At 52.4% G+C, this 23,256-nt stretch overlaps 3 protein-coding genes and 3 pseudogenes across 3 annotated transcripts; all 6 read left to right on the top strand.

The window, feature by feature from the left end:
- The first annotated feature begins 252 nt into the window (after positions 1–252).
- LOC116486651 lies at positions 253–897 on the top strand (annotated as a pseudogene).
- Positions 898–3,864: 2,967 nt separating this feature from the next.
- On the top strand, positions 3,865–4,170 carry LOC116485690 (feather keratin 1-like). Its single transcript, XM_032181181.1, has one exon. The coding sequence runs from the start codon at positions 3,865–3,867 to the stop codon at positions 4,168–4,170; it is 306 nt and encodes a 101-aa protein (XP_032037072.1).
- Positions 4,171–6,302: 2,132 nt separating this feature from the next.
- Positions 6,303–6,947, top strand: LOC116486650 (annotated as a pseudogene).
- A 6,371-nt stretch (positions 6,948–13,318) lies between these two features.
- LOC116485691 (feather keratin 1-like) lies at positions 13,319–13,624 on the top strand. The gene has a single exon (XM_032181183.1). The coding sequence runs from the start codon at positions 13,319–13,321 to the stop codon at positions 13,622–13,624; it is 306 nt and encodes a 101-aa protein (XP_032037074.1).
- Positions 13,625–17,727: 4,103 nt separating this feature from the next.
- LOC116485692 (feather keratin 1-like) lies at positions 17,728–18,033 on the top strand. The gene has a single exon (XM_032181184.1). It carries the CDS (start codon positions 17,728–17,730, stop codon positions 18,031–18,033), a length of 306 nt encoding a protein of 101 aa, XP_032037075.1.
- Positions 18,034–20,165: 2,132 nt separating this feature from the next.
- LOC116486649 lies at positions 20,166–20,810 on the top strand (annotated as a pseudogene).
- The last annotated feature ends 2,446 nt before the right edge of the window (positions 20,811–23,256 follow it).

Consider the following 23,256-nt stretch of genomic DNA (forward strand, 5'->3'; position numbering starts at 1 on the left):
GCCACGCAAAGACCTCACTCATGACACCGCACCTCAGCCAGCCCTTGGCCACATCATCTACCTGCCCTCCCATGGAACTTTCAGAGAAATGCTCCAGCCTCTAATTCTCTCACTTTGAAGGTGCCGTCAGCATCTAACACCATGTCCTCACTAGGAGGACAGGAAAAGGTCAAGTTGTGGGAAGGACAGCACACCCCACCTCTTTACTTGCCAGGCTTTGGAATGGAAGAGCAGCTCACGCCAAATGTTGTCATGCGCAGAGGCTCTCTCGCCCTGCAGGCACTCACGGACCAGCATAAAAGCCGGCCCTGCGCCTCGCTCCCTCACACACTCCACCACACGCCTTCTCCCCTGCACCCAACAAGGTGAGTCTAAACCCCGATCCCTTCCTTCACCTGCCTCCCAACACAGTCTCTGCTCCCAACCTCAGCAGCCCTTCCACCTCCCCACTACCATGCTCTCATAAAATCCCAGGCCTCCCCACTCCCTTGGCCTCCTGCACCACCACTCCTCACGTCCACAACACCCTCCACCTTCCCAACACCCTCTCTTCCAGGCACCCTCCACAACACAGACATGTCCTGCTACGACATCTGCCGCCCCTGCGGACCCACCCCGCTGGCTAACAGCTGCAACGAGCCCTGTGTCAGGCAGTGCGAGGACTCCCACGTTGCCATCCAGCCTTCCACCGTGGTGGTCACCCTGCCAGGACCCATCCTCAGCTCCTTCCCCCAGAACACCGCCGTTGGATCCTCCGCATCAGCTGCCGTGGGCAGCAACCTCAGCGCCCAGGGAGTGCCCGTCTCCTCCGGTGGCTTTGGAGGCTTTGGCCTTGGAGGCTTTGGCTTCGGAGGCCTGGGCTGCTTCTCTGGCAGAAGAGCCTGCTACCCCTGCTAAGGACCCACGCCAACACCCCTGACAGCAGCTAACAATGCCCTGCAACCAACTTCATGGACTGAGGATGCTCTGCTGCTTGTGCACCTTCCTTTTCATGAGTCTTCCTTAATAAAGTTCTTATGCATGCCAGCCTGACACTCCTCCTTTCTTCACCCAATGCTCTTCATCCAAAGGAACCTAGACAGGCTGGAGAAGCAGGCCCATGTGAACCACGTGAGGTTCAACAAGTCCATGTACTGAACGTGGGTCAGGGCAATCCCAGACAGGAGTACAGACTGGGAGAAGAACTCAATGAGAGCAACCTGCAGAGAAGGACTTGGGTTGTTCTGCTGGATGAAAGGCTCTACAATATCCAGCAGTGCATGCCTGCAGCCCAGAAGGCCAACTGCATGCAGTGCTGCATCAACAGAGCAGTAACCAGCATAGTGAGGGAGTTGATTGCCCGCCTCTTTTCTGTCCTCATGAGGCTCTACTTTGACCAGCTTTCCTATGAAAGAAGGCTCAGAGAGCTGGGGATGTTCAGCCTGGAGAAGTGAAGGCTCTGCGGAGGCTTCCTTGAGGCCTTTCAGTAGTTAAAGGGGTCTTCACAAAGCATGGAGAATATCTCTTTACTCGTGTAGATAATGATAGGAGAAGGGGTAATGGTCTTCAACTGAAAAAGGATAGATTTAGACTAGATATTAGGAGGAAAATCTTCACTGTGAGGGTGGTGAGGCAATGGTACAGGTAAGTTGTGGTTACCCCAGCTCCGGTGGTGTTCAAGGCCAGCCTGGTTGGGACCTTGGCCAACGTAATATGGTGGGTGACATCCCTTCCTACGGCAGGGGGCTGGAGTAAGATGATCCTTAAAGTTCCTTCCAAGGTGAGACAGTCTATGATTCTATGATGATTCCTTCTTCTCCCTGTTTAAGTACATGGTTCAAGATCAGGTCGAAAAGTGCCACAAGACCTCTCCTGTTGTGCTGTTGTTACGTGGAAAAATTTTGGTAGTGGGGACTACAGAGGAGGCCTCTGTGAGATGAATTAAGCAGCTGCCCCATGTTTGATAAGGGCCTGTTTCAGCCATCTACAAAGGGACCTAAAACTGTCCAGTGCCGAGCCAATAACCGATGTTGTTTGTGCCTCTCTGATCCTCCACCTTCACAACAAACACTATCACAGAGTCCTACATAGAGGTAGGACGTCAGTCACTTCTACGTAGAAGATGCGGTGTAGGCACACATGGAATATGCTCTCTAAAAATCCATGCTGATTACGCTCCATCACGTTTCCGTACTTGAGAATACATTCAGGGAGGATTTCCTCAGAACCTTCCCCGGGACTGATGTCAGGCTGACCAGGCTGCAGTTTCCCAGAAATTCCTCCTTCAACTTCTCTTGAACAAAAGAGTGGGATGAGTCTCTTCCAGTTTTCAGGAACCTCTCCCAGTCACCATGACCTTTCAAAAATAACTGAAACTGCTATTGCAAACATATCACCTGGGACATTCAGTGTTTGCACGTGTAGCTTGTTGAGTCCCACGTACTCCTGCATAACCAGCCACACAGACTCCCCAGCATCTTTGTCAACAAGCTGCAGTGGGAAACCCTTCAAAACAGTCACCTTGGCAGATCAGGGGCTGCACTTGCCATTCCCCACTCCTCAGAATGCAACCACGACCACTGGGGCCTCAGGTCCACAGCCACAAGCAGCATGCACACCTCCAGCTCCCCTCTGAAACGTCCACATTGCATGTGTCAACACTGAAAACCATGCACAGAAATAGGATTCCCCCTTGACACTCACCTCAAAGAATACCCCAGTTTTTGGGCCCAGACCTTCTGGACACTCCCACATGTCTGTCCCTGCCCCTCACAAATCTCACAGCCTCCACCAGGCCTCAACAGACAGCCTAAGGGATTCCCACCAAACTGCATTAGGCCAAAGCCCTTGCTCTCAATGTGCTGGCCACAGAAAAGGGAGCATTATGGAGTTGCCAACACAACCCTTGAAGAAGCATGGCAGGGCTCCCAATGCACTTAGTCTTGTCAGCCCTGAGACAGGCCCGTGACTACAACACCCTGCTATGCAAACACCTCTTCTCTGCCTCTTTGGACTGCGGCCCCAGGGACAAGACAGGGGTCTGGCTCCCATACACTTGCTCACTCATACAGCCTCTACGTGCAAGATGGTCACCATGCCACCAATGTAGCACACCCAACGGGAAAGACAAGGGCTAAACGCAGGCTGATGAGTTGGGATGAAGGCACGGAGGGACTGAATGTGATGCAAGTGGTAGCGCATCACGCCCAGCATACCTGAGAAGCACTGGCCAACCTACTGTGGATGCCAACAAGGGGGACCTCCTCCTCACAACAAAGCCAACGACCACACCTCATGAGTGCCAAACTATGACCTCATGGACAACAACGCACCTCTCCCATGTCTTCAATGCACCATCTACCTGCCCATACACAAACTCTCAAAAGCTATCCTTCAGTCTTTAATACTCTCACTTGAAATGTTCCGCCACTTCCAACATCCTCAACAGGAAGAAATGGAGGCAGAACATTGTGGGGAGATCACACTCCACCTCATTACTTGAGGGGTTGAGGCATGTAAGAACAGCTCACGGCAAATGCTGTCATGCGCAAAGGCTCTCTCACCTCATGGATACTCGGGGATCAGCATAAAAGCCGGCCCTGCGCCTCTCACCCTCACACACTCCTGCCGAAGCCTTCTCCCCTGCACCCAACAAGGTGAGTCTGAACTCTGCTCCGCTCCTTCACCCAACACACCTTGCCCATCTCTCCACAAACCTTCTGTCCCCAGCCTCAGCAGCCCTTCCACCTCCCAGCCACCATGCTCTCCATAGCCCCACTCTGGGCCTTTCCACTCCTTTGGCCTCCCCCAGCACAGCTCTTCAAGCAAAGAACACCCTCCGCCTTACTAACACCCTCTCTTCCAGGGACCCTCCACACCACAGACATGTCCTGCTACGACATCTGCCGCCCCTGCGGACCCACCCCGCTGGCTAACAGCTGCAACGAGCCCTGTGTCAGGCAGTGCGAGGCCTCCCACGTCGTCATCCAGCCTCCTACCGTGCTGGTCACCCTGCCAGGACCCATCCTCAGCTCCTTCCCCCAGAACACCGCCGTTGGATCCTCCGCATCAGCTGCCGTGGGCAGCAACCTCAGCGCCCAGGGAGTGTCCATCTCCTCCGGTGCCTTCGGAGGCTTTGGCCTGGGAGGCTTGGGCTGCATCTCTGGTGGAAGAGCCTGCTACCCCTGCTAAGGGTCCCATGCCAATATCCCTGACAGTAGCCTCCAACACCATGCCAGCCAGCTCTCGGTCTGAGGACCCAATTCCGTGCTGTCCATGGCGTACGAGCTGACAAGCCACAGCTCGTCATTCCATGGCACAACAGAACAAGCAAGCAAGGTATTGGACAGCCCTTGCTGTCAGGAAACATGGCCAACATACCTCCTTCTTTCTTCCTCTTTCTCCTTTCCATAGCACCACCACCTACGGCCACTACCTACGGCTGCAATGCCTTGCTCACTAGCACAATCCCTCCGGAAACCTTCAGGGGCTGCTCCCACCAGGGGGTAGGGAGACCTGAGGGCTCTGGGAAAATCTACTGTATGCAAGGACATAGGTTAGTGGTCACCCTCCAGCCACCTCAGAATGTGCATCTCCCACATGACTTTCCCTCTGTTTCATGTTTTCCTCAATAAAATGAATCTGCATCCCAAATCCTGAGATGCCTCTTCATTATTTCTTCTCCCAGCGCTTTTCCAAATTCACGCAACAAAAAGAACAAAAAGCAGGGCTCAAGTGGCCATCAGGGCCCAAGCCTCTTGGTGTTCAAGAAGTATTTGGACAATGCTCTTACATATCTCCTGGGCACTAAAATGGAAAGACATGATGGGCCACTCAGCAGATAAGGAATTGACTGCACAGTCACATTCCAAGAGTTGCGCTCAACAGCTCGGTGGCCAGGTGGGGACCGGGGAGGAGTGGTGTCCCTCTGGGGTCTCTATAGAGGCCAGTATTATTTCACTGAGCTGTCCCTCACACGGACACCACACATATGTTGCAAGACTCTGGTGGATGTGGATGCATCTTTGTGTCGTCGCTGACCCTCAAGTTCTCAAGCACGCCGGCCTGACGTGCTTCCTCTTCCCTTCTTCTTCCCACTTCCCTCAGCACAAAGGCAAAGCTCTAGAGGTCATCGGGATAGGTTGAAAAGGGCCACAACACCTTCAAATACATCACCCAAGACTTACAAGTGACCAAACACAAGCTTCATCATTCTAAAGCCCTTCCGCCCATGCCTTCTGAAACAATTTCCCCTCATTAGCACACCCTATAGCTGCTTTCTTTTGCACCACGATCGTACACAGTGTCCGATCACAAAGTGACCAGCCTGCAGTTCCCCACACCTTTCTTCTGCATCTGTTGAACATCGCAGTGGGATGAACCTCTTCCAGTCTTCAGGAACCCAGTTGCCATCAACTTTCAAAGAAAGATGAAAGTAGCCTTCTGAAGATATCTGCCAGGACTCTCAGCATTTGTAGGAGCAACCTGACAGGTCCTGTGCACTTCAGTACATCCAGTGGCACAGCTTCTCCGTCTTCCTGGCAATGTGCACTACTCGCCTGAGAGCCAGGCCATGAAACACTCACCTTGGCTAACCAGTGGAAGACCTTGATGTTCACTCACCCTTTGCAGGTTTAGCTTGCATGCTTCCAGTTTCCAACCGAAATGTCCAAATCATCTTTCAGAAAATTACACACTGGCCAGAGAAATAGGTTTCCTCCTTGACACAAATCCCAAATATCATCCCCCAAAAGATGATGGCTCCCAGCTGGCCCTTTCTCACACTCCCTCTTGTCCTCTGCCTTTCATGAACCTCAGGACCGCTCACAGACCACACAACTCAGCCCGAGAAATCCCATCAAGCCGAGCGTCAAGCCTTGTGTTCTCTGGGAACTTCAGCTTTGGACGAAAAGGGGGGGAAGCCTATGGTGTCAGGAACCAAGGCCAGTGTAGGACCTACTCACCTCTCATTCCTTCTTTTCATAGCACCCAATTCTATGCCCGATGCTGTCCATTGCAATAAATTGCTGACAGCCACAAAGCCCAGTGTGGCTGGGCCACACCACATGAATGCCACGCAAAGACCTCACTCATGACACCGCACCTCAGCCAGCCCTTGGCCACATCACCTACCTGCCCTCCCATGCACCTTTCAGAGAAATGCTCCAGCCTCTAATTCTCTCACTTTGAAGGTGCCGTCAGGATCTAACACCATGTCCTCACTAGGAGGACATGAAAAGGTCAAGTTGTGGGAAGGACACCACACCCCACCTCTTTACTTGCCAGGCTTTGGAATGGAAGAGCAGCTCACGCCAAATGTTGTCATGCGCAGAGGCTCTCTCGCCCTGCAGGCACTCACGGACCAGCATAAAAGCCGGCCCTGCGCCTCGCTCCCTCACACACTCCACCACACGCCTTCTCCCCTGCAAACAACAAGGTGAGTCTAAACCCCGATCCCTTCCTTCACCTGCCTCCCAACACAGTCTCTGCCCCCAACCTCAGCAGCCCTTCCACCTCCCCACTACCATGCTCTCATAAAATCCCAGGCCTCCCCACTCCCTTGGCCTCCTGCACCACCACTCCTCACGCCCACAACACCCTCCACCTTCCCAACACCCTCTCTTCCAGGCACCCTCCACAACACAGACATGTCCTGCTACGACATCTGCCGCCCCTGCGGACCCACCCCGCTGGCTAACAGCTGCAACGAGCCCTGTGTCAGGCAGTGCGAGGACTCCCACGTTGCCATCCAGCCCTCCACCGTCGTGGTCACCCTGCCAGGACCCATCCTCAGCTCCTTCCCCCAGAACACCGCCGTTGGATCCTCCGCATCAGCTGCCGTGGGCAGCAACCTCAGCGCCCAGGGAGTGCCCGTCTCCTCCGGAGGCTTCGGAGGCTTTGGCCTTGGAGGCTTTGGCTTCGGAGGCCTGGGCTGCTTCTCTGGCAGAAGAGCCTGCTACCCCTGCTAAGGACCCACACCAACACCCCTGACAGCAGCTAACAATGCCCTGCAGCCAACTTCATGGACTGAGGATGCTCTGCTGCTTGTGCACCTTCCTTTTCATGAGTCTTCCTTAATAAAGTTCTTATGCATGCCAGCCTGACACTCCTCCTTTCTTCACCCAATGCTCTTCATCCAAAGGAACCTAGACAGGCTGGAGAAGCAGGCCCATGTGAACCACGTGAGGTTCAACAAGTCCATGTACTGAACGTGGGTCAGGGCAATCCCAGACAGGAGTACAGACTGGGAGAAGAACTCAATGAGAGCAACCTGCAGAGAAGGACTTGGGTTGTTCTGCTGGATGAAAGGCTCTACAATATCCAGCAGTGCATGCCTGCAGCCCACAAGGCCAACTGCATGCAGTGCTGCATCAACAGAGCAGTAACCAGCATAGTGAGGGAGTTGATTGCCCGCCTCTTTTCTGTCCTCATGAGGCTCTACTTTGACCAGCTTTCCTATGAAAGAAGGCTCAGAGAGCTGGGGATGTTCAGCCTGGAGAAGTGAAGGCTCTGCGGAGGCTTCCTTGAGGCCTTTCAGTAGTTAAAGGGGTCTTCACAAAGCATGGAGAATATCTCTTTACTCGTGTAGATAATGATAGGAGAAGGGGTAATGGTCTTCAACTGAAAAGGATAGATTTAGACTAGATATTAGGAGGAAAATCTTCACTGTGAGGGTGGTGAGGCAATGGTACAGGTAAGTTGTGGTTACCCCAGCTCCGGTGGTGTTCAAGGCCAGCCTGGTTGGGACCTTGGCCAACGTAATATGGTGGGTGACATCCCTTCCTATGGCAGGGGGCTGGAGTAAGATGATCCTTAAAGTCCCTTCCAAGGTGAGACAGTCTATGATTCTATGATGATTCCTTCTTCTCCCTGTTTAAGAACATGGTTCAAGATCAGGTTGAAAAGTGCCACAAGACCTCTCCTGTTGTGCTGTTGTTACGTGGAAAAATTTTGGTAGTGGGGACTACAGAGGAGGCCTCAGTGAGATGAATTAAGCAGCTGCCCCATGTTTGATAAGGGCCTGTTTCAGCCATCTACAAAGGGACCTAAAACTGTCCAGTGCCGAGCCAATAACCGATGTTGTTTGTGCCTCTCTGATCCTCCACCTTCACAACAAACACTATCACAGAGTCCTACATATAGGTAGGACGTCAGTCACTTCTACGTAGAAGATGCGGTGTAGGCACACATGGAATATGCTCTCTAAAAATCCATGCTGATTACGCTCCATCACGTTTCCGTACTTGAGAATACATTCAGGGAGGATTTCCTCAGAACCTTCCCAGGGACTGATGTCAGGCTGACCAGGCTGCAGTTTCCCAGAAATTCCTCCTTTAACTTCTCTTGAACAAAATAGTGGGATGAGTCTCTTCCAGTTTTCAGGAACCTCTCCCAGTCACCATGACCTTTCAAAAATAACTGAAACTGCTATTGCAAACATATCACCTGGGGCATTCAGTGTTTGCAGGTGTAGCTTGTTGGGTCCCACGTACTCCTGCATAACCAGCCACACAGACTCCCCAGCATCTTCGTCAACAAGCTGCAGTGGGAAACCCTTCAAAACAGTCACCTTGGCAGATCAGGGGCTGCACTTGCCATTCCCCACTCCTCAGAATGCAACCACGACCACTGGAGCCTCAGGTCCACAGCCACAAGCAGCATGCACACCTCCAGCTCCCCTCTGAAACGTCCACATTGTATGTGTCAACAATGAAAACCACGCACAGAAATTGCCTTCCCCCTTGAAATTTAACTCAAAGAACACCCCAGTGCTTTGGGCCCAGACCTTCTGGACACTCCCACATGTCTGACCCTGCCCCTCACAAATCTCACAGCCTCTCCCAGGCCTCAACAGACAGCCCAAGGGATTCCCACCAAACTGCATTAGGCCAAAGCCCTTGCTGTCAACGTGCTGGCCACAGAAATGGGAGCATTATGAAGTTGCCAATGCAACCCTTTACGAAACATGACAGGGCTCCCAATGCACTTAGTCTTGTCAGCCCTGAGACAGGCCTGCGACTCCAACACCCTGCTATGCAAACACCTCTTCTCTGCCTCTTTGGACTGCGGCCCCAGGGACAAGACAGGGGTCTGGCTCCCATACACTTCCTCCCACATACAGCCTCTACGTGCAAGATGGCCACCATGCCACCAATGAAGCACACCCAACGGGAAAGACAAGGGCTAAACGCAGGCTGATGAGTTGGGATGAAGGCACGGAGGGACTGAATGTGATGCAAGTGGTAGCGCATCACACCCAGCATACCTGAGAAGCACTGGCCAACCTACTGTGGATGCCAACAAGGGGGGCCTCCTCCTCACAACAAAGCCAACGACCACACCTCATGAGTGCCAAACTATGACCTCACGGACAACAATGCACCTCTCCCATTTTTTGAATGCAACATTTATCCACCCCTACATGAACCTTCAAAAGCTATCCTTCAGTCTTTAATACTCTCACTTGAAATGTTCCGCCACTTCCAATATCCTCAACAGGAAGAAATGGAGGCAGAACATTGTGGGGAGATCACACCCCACCTCATTACTTGAGGGGTTGTGGCATGTAAGAGCGGCTCACGGCTAATGATGTCATGCGCAAAGGCTCTCTCACCTCATGGATACTCGGGGATCAGCATAAAAGCCGGCCCTGCGCCTCTCACCCTCACACACTCCTGCCGAAGCCTTCTCCCCTGCACCCAACAAGGTGAGTCTGAACTCTGATCCGCTCCTTCACCCACCGCACCTGGCCCATCTCTCCACAAACCTTCTCTCCTCAGCCTCAGCAGCCGTTCCACCTCCCAACCACCAGGCTCCCCATACCCCCACTCTGGGCCTTTCCACTCCTTTGGCCTCCCCCAGCACAGCTCTTCAAGCAAGGAACACGCTCCGCCTTACTAACACCCTCTCTTCCAGGGACCCTCCGCAACACAGACATGTCCTGCTACGACATCTGCCGCCCCTGCGGACCCACCCCGCTGGCTAACAGCTGCAACGAGCCCTGTGTCAGGCAGTGCGAGGCCTCCCACGTCGTCATCCAGCCTCCTACCGTGCTGGTCACCCTGCCAGGACCCATCCTCAGCTCCTTCCCCCAGAACACCGCCGTTGGATCCTCCGCATCAGCTGCTGTGGGCAGCAACCTCAGTTCCCAGGGAGTGCCCGTCTCCTCCGGTGGCTTCGGAGGCTTTGGCCTGGGAGGCCTGGGCTGCATCTCTGGTGGAAGAGCCTGCTACCCCTGCTAAGGTCGCATGCCAATATTCCTGACAGTAGCCTCCAACACCATGCCAGCCAGCTCTCGGTCTGAGGACCCAATTCCGTGCTGTCCATGGAATACGAGCTGACAAGCCACAGCTCGTCATTCCATGGCACAACAAAGCAAGCAAACAAGGAAGGGGACAGCCCTTGCTGTCAGGAAACATGGCCAACATACCTCCTTCTTTCTTCCTCTTTCTTCTTTCCATAGAACCACCTCCTACAGCCACTACCTACAGCTGCAATGCCTTGCTCACTAGCACAATCCCTCAGGAAACCTTCAGGGGCTGCTCCCACCATGGGGTAGGGAGACCTGAGGGCTCTGGGAAAATCTGCTCTACGCAAGGACATTGGCTGGTAGTCACCCTCCAGGCACCTCAGAATGTGCAACTTCCACTTGACGTACCCTCTGTTTCATGTTTTCCTCAATAAAATCAATCTGCATCCCATATCCTGAAAGCCTCGTCTTCCTTTCTTCTCCCAACGCTCTTCCAACTTCACCCGACAGAAAGAAAAAAAAAGCAGGGCTCAAGTGGCCATCAGGGCCCAAGCCTGGTGGTATACAAATAGCGTTTGGAAAACGCTCTTACATAGCTCCTTCCTGCTGAAGTGGAAAGACATGATGGGCCACTCGGCAGATCCTTAACTGGCTGCATGATCACATTCCAAGAGTTGCGCTCAAGAGCTTGGTGCCCAGCTGGAGACAAGGGAGGCATGGTGTCCCTTTAGGGTCTCTCTTAAGGCCTGTATTATTTAACACGTCTGTCACACAAACACCTCACATATGGTACAAGACTCCTCATGCATTGTGGATGCGCCTTTGCATTGTCACTGACCCACTGGCTCATCAGCTCCACAACCACAGCTATTTCTTTCAAGGCATGAACCAGAGAAGCAAGGACATGGGCTATTCCATGATGTTTGGAAACATGGCCCACTTACATTCTACCATTCTCCTACTTCTTTCCTTGGCTTGCACTGTCTCCTATGTCCAGTTCTCTCTGCTGCTACAACGTGCTCACAAGCCAACCACCACCAGGGATCAACTCCCTCTCTGCTGCTTGCTTCCGTCATAGGGCATGAAGTTCTCCGTGCTGTGGAAAAGTCTCCCGCACACAATGATGAGATTTTCGTCACCCTACCTGCATCCAAGACCCCCAGGGACTGTTCCACTTGATGCTCCTTCCTTTCCATGCACTTTCCTCAATAAAAGTCTCTGCCAATAATCGATGTTGTTTGTGCCTCTCTGATCCTCCACCTTCACAACAAACACTATCACAGAGTCCTACATAGAGGTAGGACGTCAGTCACTTCTACGTAGAAGATGCTGTGCAGGCACACAGGGGATATGCTCTCTAAAAATCCATGCTGACTACTCTCTATCACTTTTCCGTACTTGAGAATACATTCAGGGAGGATTTCCTCAGAACCTTCCCAGGGACTGATATCAGGCTGACCAGGCTGCAGTTTCCCAGAAATTCCTCCTTCAACTTTTCTTGAACAAAAGAGTGGGATGAGTCTCTTCCAGTTTTCAGGAACCTCTCCCAGTCACCATGACCTTTCAAAAATAACTGAAACTGCTATTGCAAACATATCACCTGGGGCATTCAGCATTTGCAGGTGTAGCTTGTTGGGTCCCACGTACTCCTGCATAACCAGTTACACAGACTCCCCAGCATCTTCGTCAACAAGCTGCAGAGGGAAACCCTTCAAAACAGTCACCTTGGCAGATCAGGGGCTGCACTTGCCATTCCCCACTCCTCAGAATGCAACCACGACCACTGGAGCCTCAGGTCCACAGCCACAAGCAGCATGCACACCTCCAGCTCCCCTCTGAAACGTCCACATTGTATGTGTCAACAATGAAAACCACGCACAGAAATTGCCTTCCCCCTTGAAATTTAACTCAAAGAACACCCCAGTGCTTTGGGCCCAGACCTTCTGGACACTCCCACATGTCTGACCCTGCCCCTCACAAATCTCACAGCCTCTCCCAGGCCTCAACAGACAGCCCAAGGGATTCCCACCAAACTGCATTAGGCCAAAGCCCTTGCTGTCAACGTGCTGGCCACAGAAATGGGAGCATTATGAAGTTGCCAATGCAACCCTTTACGAAACATGACAGGGCTCCCAATGCACTTAGTCTTGTCAGCCCTGAGACAGGCCTGCGACTCCAACACCCTGCTATGCAAACACCTCTTCTCTGCCTCTTTGGACTGCGGCCCCAGGGACAAGACAGGGGTCTGGCTCCCATACACTTCCTCCCACATACAGCCTCTACGTGCAAGATGGCCACCATGCCACCAATGAAGCACACCCAACGGGAAAGACAAGGGCTAAACGCAGGCTGATGAGTTGGGATGAAGGCACGGAGGGACTGAATGTGATGCAAGTGGTAGCGCATCACACCCAGCATACCTGAGAAGCACTGGCCAACCTACTGTGGATGCCAACAAGGGGGGCCTCCTCCTCACAACAAAGCCAACGACTACACCTCATGAGTGCCAAACTATGACCTCACGGACAACAATGCACCTCTCCCATTTTTTGAATGCAACATTTATCCACCCCTACATGAACCTTCAAAAGCTATCCTTCAGTCTTTAATACTCTCACTTGAAATGTTCCGCCACTTCCAATATCCTCAACAGGAAGAAATGGAGGCAGAACATTGTGGGGAGATCACACCCCACCTCATTACTTGAGGGGTTGTGGCATGTAAGAGCGGCTCACGGCAAATGCTGTCATGCGCAAAGGCTCTCTCACCTCATGGATACTCGGGGATCAGCATAAAAGCCGGCCCTGCGCCTCTCACCCTCACACACTCCTGCCGAAGCCTTCTCCCCTGCACCCAACAAGGTGAGTCTGAACTCTGCTCCGCTCCTTCACCCACCGCACCTGGCCCATCTCTCCACAAACCTTCTCTCCTCAGCCTCAGCAGCCCTTCCACCTCCCAACCACCAGGCTCCCCATAGCCCCACTCTGGGCCTTTCCACTCCCTTGAACTCTCCCAGCACAGCTCTTCAAGCAAAGAACACCCTCCGCCTTACTAACACCCTCTCTTCCAGGGACCCTCCACAACACAGACATGTCCTGCTACGACATCTGCCGCCCCTGCGGACCCACCCCGCTGGCTAACAGCTGCAACGAGCCCTGTGTCAGGCAGTGCGAGGCCTCCCACGTCGTCATCCAGCCTCCTACCGTGCTGGTCACCCTGCCAGGACCCATCCTCAGCTCCTTCCCCCAGAACACCGCCGTTGGATCCTCCGCATCAGCTGCAGTGGGCAGCAACCTCAGTTCCCAGGGAGTGCCCATCTCCTCCGGCGGCTTCGGAGGCTTTGGCCTGGGAGGCCTGGGCTGCATCTCAGGTGGAAGAGCCTGCTACCCCTGCTAAGGTTGCATGCCAATATTCCTGACAGTAGCCTCCAACACCATGCCAGCCAGCTCTCGGTCTGAGGACCCAATTCCGTGCTGTCCATGGAATACGAGCTGACAAGCCACAGCTCGTCATTCCATGGCACAACAAAGCAAGCAAACAAGGAAGGGGACAGCCCTTGCTGTCAGGAAACATGGCCAACATACCTCCTTCTTTCTTCCTCTTTCTTCTTTCCATAGAACCACCTCCTACAGCCACTACCTACAGCTGCAATGCCTTGCTCACTAGCACAATCCCTCCGGAAACCTTCAGGGGCTGCTCCCACCATGGGGTAGGGAGACCTGAGGGCTCTGGGAAAATCTGCTCTACGCAAGGACATTGGCTGGTAGTCACCCTCCAGGCACCTCAGAATGTGCAACTTCCACTTGACGTACCCTCTGTTTCATGTTTTCCTCAATAAAATCAATCTGCATCCCATATCCTGAAAGCCTCGTCTTCCTTTCTTCTCCCAACACTCTTCCAACTTCACCCGACAGAAAGAAAAAAAAAGCAGGGCTCAAGTGGCCATCAGGGCCCAAGCCTGGTGGTATACAAATAGCGTTTGGAAAACGCTCTTACATAGCTCCTTCTGACTGAAGTAGAAAGACATGATGGGCCACTCAGCAGATCCTTAACTGGCTGCATGATCACATTCCAAGAGTTGCGCTCAAGAGCTTGGTGCCCAGCTGGAGACAAGGGAGGCATGGTGTCCCTTTAGGGTCTCTCTTAAGGCCTGTATTATTTAACACTTCTGTCACACAAACACCTCACATATGGTACAAGACTCCTCGTGGATTGTGGATGCAACTTTGCATTGTCACTGACCCACTGGCTCATCAGCTCCACAACCACAGCTATTTCTTTCAAGGCATGAACCAGAGAAGCAAGGACGTGGGCTATTCTGCGATTCTTGGACACATGGCCCACTTACATTCTAGCATTCTCCCACTTCTTTCCTTGACTTGCACTGTCTCCTATGTCCAGTTCTCTCTGCTGCTACGATGTGCTCACGAGCTAAACACCACCAGGGATCGACTCCCTCTCCGCTGCTTCCATCATAGGGCATGAAGTTCTCCGTGCTCCGGGAAAGTCTGCCGCACACAAGGATGAGATTTTGGTCACCCTACCTGCATCCAAGACCCCCAGGGACTGTTCCACTTGATGCTCCTTCCTTTCCATGCACTTTCCTCAATAAAAGCCTCAACCTGCCAGCCTGACGCAACTCCTCTTCTCTTCATCTTCCCACTTCCCACAGTACAAACCAAAGATCAAGAGGTCATTGGCGTACGTCAAAAAGAACCACAACACCTTAAAATACATCACCCAAAACCTACAAGTGCCCAAACAGAAGCTTCATCATGCTAACGCTCTTCTCCCCGTGCCTTCTGAAACAATTTCCCCTCTTTAGCACACACTACCGCTGCTTTCTTCTCTACTATGATCCTACACTGTCACAACAAACACTATCCCAGAATGATGTAGTCAGGAAGGAACCTCTTGACACCAGGTAGGGCAACAGCTGTTGTCAAGGACGGTCAGGAGGCTCTCCAGGACCATGTGCAGTGGCATGCAGCCACTTTTCAGACCACCCCACTGTTTGTTTGTTTGTGTAACCCGTACTTGTCAGCTTCTCTGCAAGCGTGTCACGGGACCAAGCATCAAAGCCTTTCCGAAAGGTAAGGTAAGCAACAGCTGTTGCTCTCCCCTTGTGCACCCAGCAGGTCACTTCCATGAAGAAGACACTGAGAAGGCTCCAGTATGATCTGCTCTTTGTAGATCAATGCTGACTACTCCCCATCTCTTTCTTATCATTCATGTGCTTGTGGTATGCTTTCCAGGAGGATTTCTTTCAGAACCTTCCCAGTGATGCATGACAGACCGAACAGCCTGCAGAGTCCCAGACCTTCCTTCTCCAGCTTGTTGAACATCACAGTGGGATGAACCTCTTCCAGTCTTCAGGAACCCAGTTGCCATCAACTTTCAAAGAAAGATGAAAGTAACCTTCTGAAGATATCAGCCAGCACTCTCAGCATTTTTGGGTGCCACATTACAGGTCCTATGCACTTCAGAACATCCCGTGGCACAGCTTCTCCATCTTCCTCAGCAACATGCACTACTCACCTGAGAGACAGCCTGCGAAACACTCACCTTGCCTAGCAATGGAAGGCCTTGATATCCACCCCGTCTTCTGAGTTGCAGATTGTGAAATGTGTTCATCTGATTCGTGTCAATATGGAACAATGCTAGGGCCGCATGGTATGCTGAATGTGGTCTTCTGTCTTACACACCCTTGTATAACCACAAGTCTAAGAAAAACAGAGTGGTTAATGTATATAGTTCTTGTATCTTGCAAAGGAATGTTTTAACAATTCCTGTCAATAGAGAGCTTGAAGGGAAATCTATTTGTAGGTTTCTCCTTGAAGTCTCTGATATATGGGGGGGGGATTCAGAATAAGTGCTAACTATTATGACTATTGCATGGGACACTATGCAAGTCTGCTGTTATCTGGCCAGGAGATTAAGGAGAAAGGGAAAGCTGAGGGACGACTAAAAAACAAAGCTTGCAGGGGACGCTGCACAAGTCTCTGACATACAGCCAAGTTGGACAAAGGAGAAGGACAAGAAAACAAAAGCCTGGGAGGAAGACTATGAGCCTTCAGCACGAGAGACCCCCAGAGACCTCAGAGGGACCACCGGAGAGTGATACGCATGCTCCAGTTGGAGGGTTTGGATTCCGGAAACTAATTAATAACCCCGTTTTTTTCTAGAAGTAGTAATGAATATGTGTTAGCCTTGGAGCATAAAAATCATCTGCTTGATGTAACTGGCATGGGTCTTGGTGGAGCAGAGACTCCCGGCACACCCAGAGCTGATTGCGTAGCTCTATTCCTTTAATAAATTGTAAACTTTGATTATAGTCCTATTTTGAAGACTGAGCCATTTATAACAAGATCATACAATTCCAGGTTTGTCTGAAATTTCCAAACCATCTTTCACAAAATGAAATGCTGGGCAGAGAAATAGGTTTTCCCCTTGACGCAAATCCCAAAATCATCCCCAATAACAAGATAGCTCCCACCTGGCCCTTTCCCAACACAACCCTTTAGGAAGCATGGCAGGGCTCCCAACACACTTAGTCTTGTCAGCCCTGAGACAGGCCTGCGACTACAACACCCTGCTATGCAAACACCTCTTCTCTGCCTCTTTGGACTGCGGCCCCAGGGACAAGACAGGGGTCTTGCTCCCATACACTTCCTCCCACATACAGCCTCTACGTGCAAGATGGCCACCATGCCACCAATGTAGCACACCCAACGGGAAAGACAAGGGCTAAACGCAGGCTGATGAGTTGGGATGAAGGCACGGAGGGACTGAATGTGATGCAAGTGGTAGCGCATCACACCCAGCATACCTGAGAAGCACTGGCCAACCTACTGTGGATGCCAACAAGGGGGACCTCCTCATCACAACAAAGCCAACGACCACACCTCATGAGTGCCAAACTATGACCTCATGGACAACAACGCACCTCTCCCATGTCTTCAATGCACCATCTACCTGCCCATACACAAACTCTCAAAAGCTATCCTTCAGTCTTTAATACTCTCACTTGAAATGTTCCGCCACTTCCAACATCCTCAACAGGAAGAAATGGAGGCAGAACATTGTGGGGAGATCACACCCCACCTCATTACTTGAGGGGTTGAGGCATGTAAGAACAGCTCACGGCAAATGCTGTCATGCGCAAAGGCTCTCTCACCTCATGGATACTCGGGGATCAGCATAAAAGCCGGCCCTGCGCCTCTCACCCTCACACACTCCTGCCGAAGCCTTCTCCCCTGCACCCAACAAGGTGAGTCTGAACTCTGCTCCGCTCCTTCACCCAACACACCTTGCCCATCTCTCCACAAACCTTCTGTCCCCAGCCTCAGCAGCCCTTCCACCTCCCAGCCACCATGCTCTCCATAGCCCCACTCTGGGCCTTTCCACTCCTTTGGCCTCCCCCAGCACAGCTCTTCAAGCAAAGAACACCCTCCGCCTTACTAACACCCTCTCTTCCAGGGACCCTCCACACCACAGACATGTCCTGCTACGACATCTGCCGCCCCTGCGGACCCACCCCGCTGGCTAACAGCTGCAACGAGCCCTGTGTCAGGCAGTGCGAGGCCTCCCACGTCGTCATCCAGCCTCCTACCGTGCTGGTCACCCTGCCAGGACCCATCCTCAGCTCCTTCCCCCAGAACACCGCCGTTGGATCCTCCGCATCAGCTGCCGTGGGCAGCAACCTCAGCGCCCAGGGAGTGTCCATCTCCTCCGGCGGCTTCGGAGGCTTTGGCCTGGGAGGCTTGGGCTGCATCTCTGGTGGAAGAGCCTGCTACCCCTGCTAAGGGTCCCATGCCAATATCCCTGACAGTAGCCTCCAACACCATGCCAGCCAGCTCTCGGTCTGAGGACCCAATTCCGTGCTGTCCATGGCGTACGAGCTGACAAGCCACAGCTCGTCATTCCATGGCACAACAGAACAAGCAAGCAAGGTATTGGACAGCCCTTGCTGTCAGGAAATATGGCCAACATACCTCCTTCTTTCTTCCTCTTTCTCCTTTCCATAGCACCACCACCTACGGCCACTACCTACGGCTGCAATGCCTTGCTCACTAGCACAATCCCTCCGGAAACCTTCAGGGGCTGCTCCCACCAGGGGGTAGGGAGACCTGAGGGCTCTGGGAAAATCTACTGTATGCAAGGACATAGGTTAGTGGTCACCCTCCAGCCACCTCAGAATGTGCATCTCCCACATGACTTTCCCTCTGTTTCATGTTTTCCTCAATAAAATGAATCTGCATCCCAAATCCTGAGATGCCTCTTCATTATTTCTTCTCCCAGCGCTTTTCCAAATTCACGCAACAAAAAGAACAAAAAGCAGGGCTCAAGTGGCCATCAGGGCCCAAGCCTCTTGGTGTTCAAGAAGTATTTGGACAATGCTCTTACATATCTCCTGGGCACTAAAATGGAAAGACATGATGGGCCACTCAGCAGATAAGGAATTGACTGCACAGTCACATTCCAAGAGTTGCGCTCAACAGCTCGGTGGCCAGGTGGGGACCGGGGAGGAGTGGTGTCCCTCTGGGGTCTCTATAGAGGCCAGTATTATTTCACTGAGCTGTCCCTCACACGGACACCACACATATGTTGCAAGACTCTGGTGGATGTGGATGCATCTTTGTGTCGTCGCTGACCCTCAAGTTCTCAAGCACGCCGGCCTGACGTGCTTCCTCTTCCCTTCTTCTTCCCACTTCCCTCAGCACAAAGGCAAAGCTCTAGAGGTCATCGGGATAGGTTGAAAAGGGCCACAACACCTTCAAATACATCACCCAAGACTTACAAGTGACCAAACACAAGCTTCATCATTCTAAAGCCCTTCTGCCCATGCCTTCTGAAACAATTTCCCCTCATTAGCACACCCTATAGCTGCTTTCTTTTGCACCACGATCGTACACTGTGTCCGATCACAAAGTGACCAGCCTGCAGTTCCCCACACCTTTCTTCTGCATCTGTTGAACATCGCAGTGGGATGAACCTCTTCCAGTCTTCAGGAACCCAGTTGCCATCAACTTTCAAAGAAAGATGAAAGTAGCCTTCTGAAGATATCTGCCAGGACTCTCAGCATTTGTAGGAGCAACCTGACAGGTCCTGTGCACTTCAGTACATCCAGTGGCACAGCTTCTCCGTCTTCCTGGCAATGTGCACTACTCGCCTGAGAGCCAGGCCATGAAACACTCGCCTTGGCTAACCAGTGGAAGACCTTGATGTTCACTCACCCTTTGCAGGTTTAGCTTGCATGCTTCCAGTTTCCAACCGAAATGTCCAAATCATCTTTCAGAAAATTACACACTGGCCAGAGAAATAGGTTTCCTCCTTGACACAAATCCCAAATATCATCCCCCAAAAGATGATGGCTCCCAGCTGGCCCTTTCTCACACTCCCTCTTGTCCTCTGCCTTTCATGAACCTCAGGACCGCTCACAGACCACACAACTCAGCCCGAGAAATCCCATCAAGCCGAGCGTCAAGCCTTGTGTTCTCTGGGAACTTCAGCTTTGGACGAAAAGGGGGGGAAGCCTATGGTGTCAGGAACCAAGGCCAGTGTAGGACCTACTCACCTCTCATTCCTTCTTTTCATAGCACCCAATTCTATGCCCGATGCTGTCCATTGCAATAACTTGCTGACAGCCACAAAGCCCAGTGTGGCTGGGCCACACCACATGAATGCCACGCAAAGACCTCACTCATGACACCGCACCTCAGCCAGCCCTTGGCCACATCATCTACCTGCCCTCCCATGCACCTTTCCGAGAAATGCTCCAGCCTCTAATTCTCTCACTTTGAAGGTGCCGTCAGGATCTAACACCATGTCCTCACTAGGAGGACATGAAAAGGTCAAGTTGTGGGAAGGACACCACACCCCACCTCTTTACTTGCCAGGCTTTGGAATGGAAGAGCAGCTCACGCCAAATGTTGTCATGCGCAGAGGCTCTCTCGCCCTGCAGGCACTCACGGACCAGCATAAAAGCCGGCCCTGCACCTCGCTCCCTCACACACTCCACCACACGCCTTCTCCCCTGCAAACAACAAGGTGAGTCTGAACCCCGATCCCTTCCTTCACCTGCCTCCCAACACAGTCTCTGCCCCCAACCTCAGCAGCCCTTCCACCTCCCCACTACCATGCTCTCATAAAATCCCAGGCCTCCCCACTCCCTTGGCCTCCTGCACCACCACTCCTCACGCCCACAACACCCTCCACCTTCCCAACACCCTCTCTTCCAGGCACCCTCCACAACACAGACATGTCCTGCTACGACATCTGCCGCCCCTGCGGACCCACCCCGCTGGCTAACAGCTGCAACGAGCCCTGTGTCAGGCAGTGCGAGGACTCCCACGTTGCCATCCAGCCCTCCACCGTCGTGGTCACCCTGCCAGGACCCATCCTCAGCTCCTTCCCCCAGAACACCGCCGTTGGATCCTCCGCATCAGCTGCCGTGGGCAGCAACCTCAGCGCCCAGGGAGTGCCCGTCTCCTCCGGTGGCTTTGGAGGCTTTGGCCTTGGAGGCTTTGGCTTCGGAGGCCTGGGCTGCTTCTCTGGCAGAAGAGCCTGCTACCCCTGCTAAGGACCCACGCCAACACCCCTGACAGCAGCTAACAATGCCCTGCAACCAACTTCATGGACTGAGGATGCTCTGCTGCTTGTGCACCTTCCTTTTCATGAGTCTTCCTTAATAAAGTTCTTATGCATGCCAGCCTGACACTCCTCCTTTCTTCACCCAATGCTCTTCATCCAAAGGAACCTAGACAGGCTGGAGAAGCAGGCCCATGTGAACCACGTGAGGTTCAACAAGTCCATGTACTGAACGTGGGTCAGGGCAATCCCAGACAGGAGTACAGACTGGGAGAAGAACTCAATGAGAGCAACCTGCAGAGAAGGACTTGGGTTGTTCTGCTGGATGAAAGGCTCTACAATATCCAGCAGTGCATGCCTGCAGCCCACAAGGCCAACTGCATGCAGTGCTGCATCAACAGAGCAGTAACCAGCATAGTGAGGGAGTTGATTGCCCGCCTCTTTTCTGTCCTCATGAGGCTCTACTTTGACCAGCTTTCCTATGAAAGAAGGCTCAGAGAGCTGGGGATGTTCAGCCTGGAGAAGTGAAGGCTCTGCGGAGGCTTCCTTGAGGCCTTTCAGTAGTTAAAGGGGTCTTCACAAAGGATGGAGAATATCTCTTTACTCGTGTAGATAATGATAGGAGAAGGGGTAATGGTCTTCAACTGAAAAAGGATAGATTTAGACTAGATATTAGGAGGAAAATCTTCACTGTGAGGGTGGTGAGGCAATGGTACAGGTAAGTTGTGGTTACCCCAGCTCCGGTGGTGTTCAAGGCCAGCCTGGTTGGGACCTTGGCCAACGTAATATGGTGGGTGACATCCCTTCCTACGGCAGGGGGCTGGAGTAAGATGATCCTTAAAGTTCCTTCCAAGGTGAGACAGTCTATGATTCTATGATGATTCCTTCTTCTCCCTGTTTAAGTACATGGTTCAAGATCAGGTCGAAAAGTGCCACAAGACCTCTCCTGTTGTGCTGTTGTTACGTGGAAAAATTTTGGTAGTGGGGACTACAGAGGAGGCCTCAGTGAGATGAATTAAGCAGCTGCCCCATGTTTGATAAGGGCCTGTTTCAGCCATCTACAAAGGGACCTAAAACTGTCCAGTGCCGAGCCAATAACCGATGTTGTTTGTGCCTCTCTGATCCTCCACCTTCACAACAAACACTATCACAGAGTCCTACATATAGGTAGGACGTCAGTCACTTCTACGTAGAAGATGCGGTGTAGGCACACATGGAATATGCTCTCTAAAAATCCATGCTGATTACGCTCCATCACGTTTCCGTACTTGAAAATACATTCAGGGAGGATTTCCTCAGAACCTTCCCAGGGACTGATGTCAGGCTGACCAGGCTGCAGTTTCCCAGAAATTCCTCCTTCAACTTTTCTTGAACAAAAGAGTGGGATGAGTCTCTTCCAGTTTTCAGGAACCTCTCCCAGTCACCATGACCTTTCAAAAATAACTGAAACTGCTATTGCAAACATATCACCTGGGACATTCAGTGTTTGCAGGTGTAGCCCATTGGGTCCCATGTACTCCTGCATAACCAGTTACACAGACTCCCCAGCATCTTTGTCAACAAGCTGCAGTGGAAACCCTTCAAAACAGTCACCTTGGCAGATCAGGGGCTGCACTTGCCATTCCCCACTCCTCAGAATGCAACCACGACCACTGGGGCCTCAGGTCCACAGCCACAAGCAGCATGCACACCTCCAGCTCCCCTCTGAAACGTCCACATTGTATGTGTCAACACTGAAAACCATGCACAGAAATAGGATTCCCCCTTGACACTCACCTCAAAGAAGACCCCAGTGCTTTGGGCCCAGACCTTCTGGACACTCCCACATGTCTGTCCCTGCCCCTCACAAATCTCACAGCCTCTCCCAGGCCTCAACAGACAGCCTAAGGGATTCCCACCAAACTGCATTAGGCCAAAGCCCTTGTTGTCAACGTGCTGGCCATAGAAAAGGGAGCTCAATGGAGGTGCCAATGCAACCCTTGAAGAAGCATGACAGGGCTCCCAATGCACTTAGTCTTGTCAGCCCTGAGACAGGCCTGAGACTACAACACCCTGCTATGCAAACACCTCTTCTCTGCCTCTTTGGACTGCGGCCCCAGGGACAAGACAGGGGTCTTGCTCCCATACACTTGCTCCCACGTACAGCCTCTACGTGCAAGATGGTCACCATGCCACCAATGAAGCACACCCAACAGGAAAGACAAGGGCTAAACGCAGGCTGATGAGTTGGGATGAAGGCACAGAGGGAGTGAATGTGATGCAAGTGGTAGCGCATCACGCCCAGCATACCTGAGAAACACTGGCCAACCTACTGTGGATGCCAACAAGGGGGGCCTCCTCAACACAACAAAGCCAACGACCACAACTCATGAGTGCCAAACTATGACCTCACGGACAACAATGCACCTCTCCCATTTTTTGAATGCAACATTTATCCA

Source organism: Aythya fuligula, chromosome 2 (assembly GCF_009819795.1).
Source record: "Aythya fuligula isolate bAytFul2 chromosome 2, bAytFul2.pri, whole genome shotgun sequence".
Lineage (NCBI taxonomy): Eukaryota > Metazoa > Chordata > Aves > Anseriformes > Anatidae > Aythya > Aythya fuligula.

Bases quoted from the DNA above. Each gene is read 5' to 3' on its own strand.
- LOC116485692 (XM_032181184.1), top strand. From the start codon at position 17,728: ATGTCCTGCTACGACATCTGCCGCCCCTGCGGACCCACCCCGCTGGCT.
- LOC116485691 (XM_032181183.1), top strand. From the start codon at position 13,319: ATGTCCTGCTACGACATCTGCCGCCCCTGCGGACCCACCCCGCTGGCT.
- LOC116485690 (XM_032181181.1), top strand. From the start codon at position 3,865: ATGTCCTGCTACGACATCTGCCGCCCCTGCGGACCCACCCCGCTGGCT.